Raw genomic sequence first — 5515 nt, 5'->3', positions numbered from 1 at the left:
TTAAGTTTTCAACAAACTTTGCCTCCTTAGATACGTACAGTATACACATCAGATTAAATTTCGAATGAAAATGTTAGCGTGTAGATTTTATCTATCTTTCATTGGGATCTGATAAAAACTCTAGCCATGTATTTTACCGGCATGAATGTAATATAATATTATGATATAAAATGATTCGCAGGAAATCTCTAATTAAATACACACACACACACACACACACACACACACACACACACACACACACACACACACACACACACACACATACACACACACACACACACACACACACACACACACACACACACACACACACAGAGAGATAATATTTTATCTATAAAATGGCAATCGCATTATTATTTGTATTTTATCTGCAATGAACTTGAAATTCTTCATTTGGCTCAGTCAGTATGGCAAAATCTAAATTTTTTTCTATTGAGATATTTATATATATGATTAATCAATATCTCATAATATACCCTGCATAAGAGTATAACAATCGTGTCTCTAAATATATATCTATATATTCTATATATAAATTTTCCCATGTGTAAATTATGTTCTAAAATAATTAAAATAATCAATAAACACTCTGAAAGCTTGCTTATATGATGAGCACAAAGATTATTTGATTTAAAAAAACGTAAAAAATGAGGTACACACAAATCTCGTGCATGTGATATGTAGCTCTAATTAATTACACATTTTTATAAATTTTTTTTATTCTATAACAAATGATTTATATTGCATTGTTTATAAAAAGATTAGATTCAACAAATTATATAATTTTAATGGAGCAAATGAATGATATTGAAGTTACGAGAACTCAAATATTTGAACAGAATTGGAAAGGAAAAAAGGTCAATCTGAGAAGAATTTACAATTAGATAATATTAATATGTGGTTCCATCCAGCATTGTATGCGCGGCGATATTTTAATATCGCAACAAAGTATAATCCAAATAATTTAATTTTACTTAACGCTATGTTGAAATGCTAGTAATCGTAAAGTCCATTAATCAAGCAATCGTTTTACGAGTGTCCAACGCCCGTGTGTAACGTCGCGCACTTCCTACGACACAACTTCCGTAATGGCGGCATCTCGGGAAAATATCAGCTCTCTAGAAAGTATTAAAGGTCTTTTCATTGAGTGTATCACTCTTCTATCGTGCTCAATACCGGAGCAAGTTGATTTGAACAAAAATTAAAGAGAGAGAGAGAGAGAGAGAGAGAGAGAGAGAGAGAGAGCAGAAAATTCTCGGAAAGCAGAATTCCGACGCGCATATTTATCGTGATACGTAGAGTAGACAAATTTATATTATGATTCTTTCTATCTGGAAAAGATGGTGATTTAAAGATGATAAAACCGGAAACAAATGAAATATGGGCAAATCCGGATAAATTTAAAAGAAATCTTGAATTAGGATTATATACAGCTAAATTTTTGTACACTCAACAATTATACTATAAACATGTATTAGATCAACGAAAAAAATGATTTTATATTTTTTAAATTTAGTCTTACAATGTACAAACATCAACAGGATACATAGAGGTATTTCGAGTATCAAGTGCATATTATGTATACGTATTCTAGATACGACGCGGTCACCCCGAGAGCTTCGCGCCCAACTCTGATGTGACGTCATAAATATCATTCTTTTATTGATTCTCTTTGGAAGAATTCGCGAATGACAAGATTTTTGATAAATCTACGCTTCACTACTTTATTGGATTTTCAATACGATCGCGCTTTGAAAATTTCGAAGTAAATCGAAGGTAAATTTGCCGCAGTTTACCTCGTTATTTCCAGCTCGTTTTTGCAAAATGTCGAGAGTATCCTCGATTCCATGTACATTCGTGTATATGATTCGTGTACATTCCATGTACTTCTCTCGAACGACAAAAGCGACATTTGTGATCGGAATATTTGAAAATTCATTTCAAAAGGATTAAAAAATCACAGCTTTGTTGCGGGATGAAATAAAACTCGAAAACCTACATTTAAAAAAAAATTAAATACAAGATTAATGAATTCTATTATATTTGCTTGTCTAGTTTTTATCAATATTAACGCTATTATGATAAAGATTACTCGAAAATTAGCTGACATTGCGCACTGTCTTTGACAAATTTCCACATCACATTACACTTTTTCACGTAAGTTCCAGATAAGTACTAGAAGAATAAACAAAATAGGTCCGAGCTTTCCTTCCGATATGATATGTTGAAAATGATTAGATAAAATAAACAATGCGTATTGTATCGTAAATTATGCATCACTCGTCAATTGTTGATCGTATCGGGGAACAGAACGTTATAGAGATTGTTTATAGAATAAATTTCTTTTAGCAGAGATAAAGAAGGGGGAGGAGGGGAGGAGTGGGAGAGAGAAGAGAGAATAAACAATCAGCTACAGCCGGACCAATTATTAGGTATCGATTAGCTGGCGTAGGTAAAAATCAATAATTACTTGAGAGTTTGTGGCGCGCCTTGACGCTTTTGACGGGCAGGCTTATACTTCGAAGAAGAATGACGCGAATATAATCGCAAATGCGTTATCGTTTCACCTTCGCACGGTAATGTTTTCTCTGAGAATTGGTCGCGATCTCTACGGTTATTAGAGATTACCATTATCTCGATGTGCTGAAAATTTGTGATGCGAAGCAGTGCAGTCGGAAATTTCTCAGATGAGTAGAACTATTTCTCTCAGGAGAGAAAAGTACATTGTAGGAAAAAGAAAACGCAAAAACATGAAATTTTAGCCTTCAAATATGTAAGTCGGATACGATCGCTACGCTTATAAGTGTATTCAGCAATTGTCATTAGATAAATGTCTATGCATTTTTTTTAAAAGATATTCTCGAACACCTATATCGCGAAATCTCGTCGATGACATTTCTACATTTGTCACGCATCCGGTTTAGCGTCGATTTACGCGAGCCAAGAAACATTATTCGCGAATATCTGTCCCAATATTCGCTCCCACGGTTTTAGGAAGAAAAGTCATGATTTCCGGCGTCATTGGAATTTTTCCTCTTTATATGCGGAAACAAGATGGTGGCGTAAATCGTTTCTAATGGTGGCATAAACTAACGACGTGCGATGAACGAATAACGAAGCCATCCACTCGGGAAACGACCAAACAACGCTTACAGGTGGGAAGATCGCGAAAGATTTCGCGTTGGCAAATAGAACCGAATCACACGGGAGAGCCCTGCTATGGTCGAGAGCTCGCCGAGTGAAAGGTGACGACAGCGCGGAAAAAAATTATGTCATGCAGCGGTCTGCAACGAGTCTAGTGATGAGATTCCCTTGGAACACAGGAACACGCCCTTGATGAAGACTACAATTTTGTCGAGGTCCGGTGATTTTCGAGACGCACCCGAACCAAGACATCGAAGGGTGTGAAAGCTACGACGAGAGTTTATTTGTCACATTCGGAAAGCGCATTCGTTACTTGCGCAAGAATAACGGGGATCGCGTCGACGCGCGACGTCGCGAAATGTTCTGCCCATTAAAATCGAAACAAATCTTGCGATTTGTTCTTTCCTCTTTCCCCAGTTTTTCCGAAAAGGTGACCATCGTGTCCTCTCGGCCATTTTATATGGCGGTCGTCGCACCGATCGCAGTTATCATAATTTAAACGTGAACCGATCACGACTGATTTTTATTTAATTTGTATGGATGTTTCCATTATTGTTTTATTGATATATCATCATTGTCATCGATGTCATTTTTGAAAAGTATTGTCGAACGGAGAAAAGATTTTTTTCCTCTCACTTTGTTTAATCTCTGGCGTCTATTCTTTTTCCCAGTTTTTTTTCCCTTCTCGCAATTTTGCCCGACGTAACGCGTGATACATGATACGTACGGTTGTTACATTTCACAAACGAAAAAAACATGGAGACCCCGTAGAAAAAACGATGTGCGAATTTATGGAATCATGTGGAAGATTCGTACCATTAGACCTTCTTTTTCGTTTTCGTCGCCGTCGTCAACATATTGTAATCGTCGTCGAGAGAGAAGGAGAGAGAATGAGAGAGAGAGATGGTATTTAAAAAAATGCATCGTAGTACACAAAAACGAGGTCGCGCACTCCTCATTCGAGGATATGCCTTTTCTCTTAGGTTGTATGAGAAAAGAAAGCGGAAGGATCCTGTCGACGATAATGACGATGACGACGACGACGACGACGACGACAATGTCGATGATGACACGGAGGGTAATGTTTCAAAGAGATGACGCGCATAGGATTCGCCATGTGTCCGCTGACGGTCGAGCTGTGCTACTCACGGGTGGCGGTTTAATCTTGCAGATGCCGGACCTCTCGGCGATCGGTCGTATCTTGGCGATGTAGGCGAGGGGGTCGTGGAACTCCTCGTTGGTCGGCTCAAACACCGGTGCTTCCGGCGGTACCGTGAACTCAAAGTCGGTCTCGGTGCGATCGCAAGCCATATCTTGGGCGCAACGTGGTTGATTCCCATTCCCACAGGGACGATTTTCGAGATTTCTCGAGCCCATGATTCCGATTTCAGAGGCACTTGTAGCTACTTCCGACGCGTCACGCGTTGGCTAGCATGCACGCACTTAAAATTCGAGCGAAAGCCTCGGCGCCAGGCACCACGAGTAGGACGTCGTCTCACGTCGCTACTCGACCCGGATTAGTCGCGCAAGCACATTGCCACGAGTTCCCGGATCGATCATGTTCCTTGATGTCGGTGTTCCAATCGTTGTTGTTGTTATTGTTGTTATTACTGCTGCTGCTGCTGCTGCTGCTACTACTATTACTACTATTACTACTGCTGTTGCTTGACAATAAACGACGCGCGAATCACGCGGATGCAGCATCGACGTTACGTGAAGCCTCACACGACACACACCACTCACCGCTCACCGCGACTGCTGACCACCTCCTCTCCTCAGTCCTCTACTCCTAGTCCTCTTCGTGTTGCGCTCACGCTCACGCTCACATCGCTCATCCCTTCCCTTCCCTTCCCTTCCCTACGCAGTCCACCGCAGCCTGACCTGTCGCACGTCGCACTCGTACAGCGTTAACAGCGTACTTGAGCAACGGTTCGACGACTGCGCCATCGACGGACGAGTAGTAGACGAGTCATAAGATCCGTTTCGTCGTCGATTCCACAGATTTATCCGCTTTGTGTGATAATTGTGGCTGATCACAGAGATGCCACATTGCAGACGAGTCACACATCAGAAAATCGAGTAGAGGGAACGCGCATACTCCAGCATACTCCACGCCACGAAGAGATCAGAGAAGGCACCTGCGTAGCTGCATTGCCAGCGCTGCGCCGTCGCGCATCCCCTCCACATACCATAAGCCATTCATCTTGCCACTGCTTAAGCTCATGGCACATACAAAAACATAAGACCGTAAGGGTCTAAGCACAAGAATTGTCGTAATGCTTACTTAGACTTAAATTATCGACGTAAGTAACATACAAGCTTTCACGTATGACGTACAACTTATTGCCATGTCTCCAAGAGATGGCAA

At 40.3% G+C, this 5515-nt stretch overlaps 1 protein-coding gene across 1 annotated transcript in view; it reads right to left on the bottom strand.

Annotated features, from left to right (window-relative positions):
* Positions 1 to 5195, bottom strand: part of LOC108693446 (lysine-specific demethylase lid) — a 15892-nt gene extending 10697 nt beyond the window's left edge. The window contains exon 1 of the mRNA XM_018202393.1: positions 4297 to 5195. Within this exon, the coding sequence (XP_018057882.1) occupies positions 4297 to 4524 (228 nt within the window). The 5' untranslated portion in view covers positions 4525 to 5195. The remainder of the gene's footprint in view (positions 1 to 4296) is intronic.
* Positions 5196 to 5515: the final 320 nt, after the last annotated feature.

The sequence above is a fragment of the Atta colombica genome, unplaced genomic scaffold, assembly GCF_001594045.1.
Source record: "Atta colombica isolate Treedump-2 unplaced genomic scaffold, Acol1.0 scaffold109, whole genome shotgun sequence".
Lineage (NCBI taxonomy): Eukaryota > Metazoa > Arthropoda > Insecta > Hymenoptera > Formicidae > Atta > Atta colombica.
Note: the sequence above shows the minus strand (reverse complement) of the source record. Positions and strands in the feature narration are given on the sequence as shown.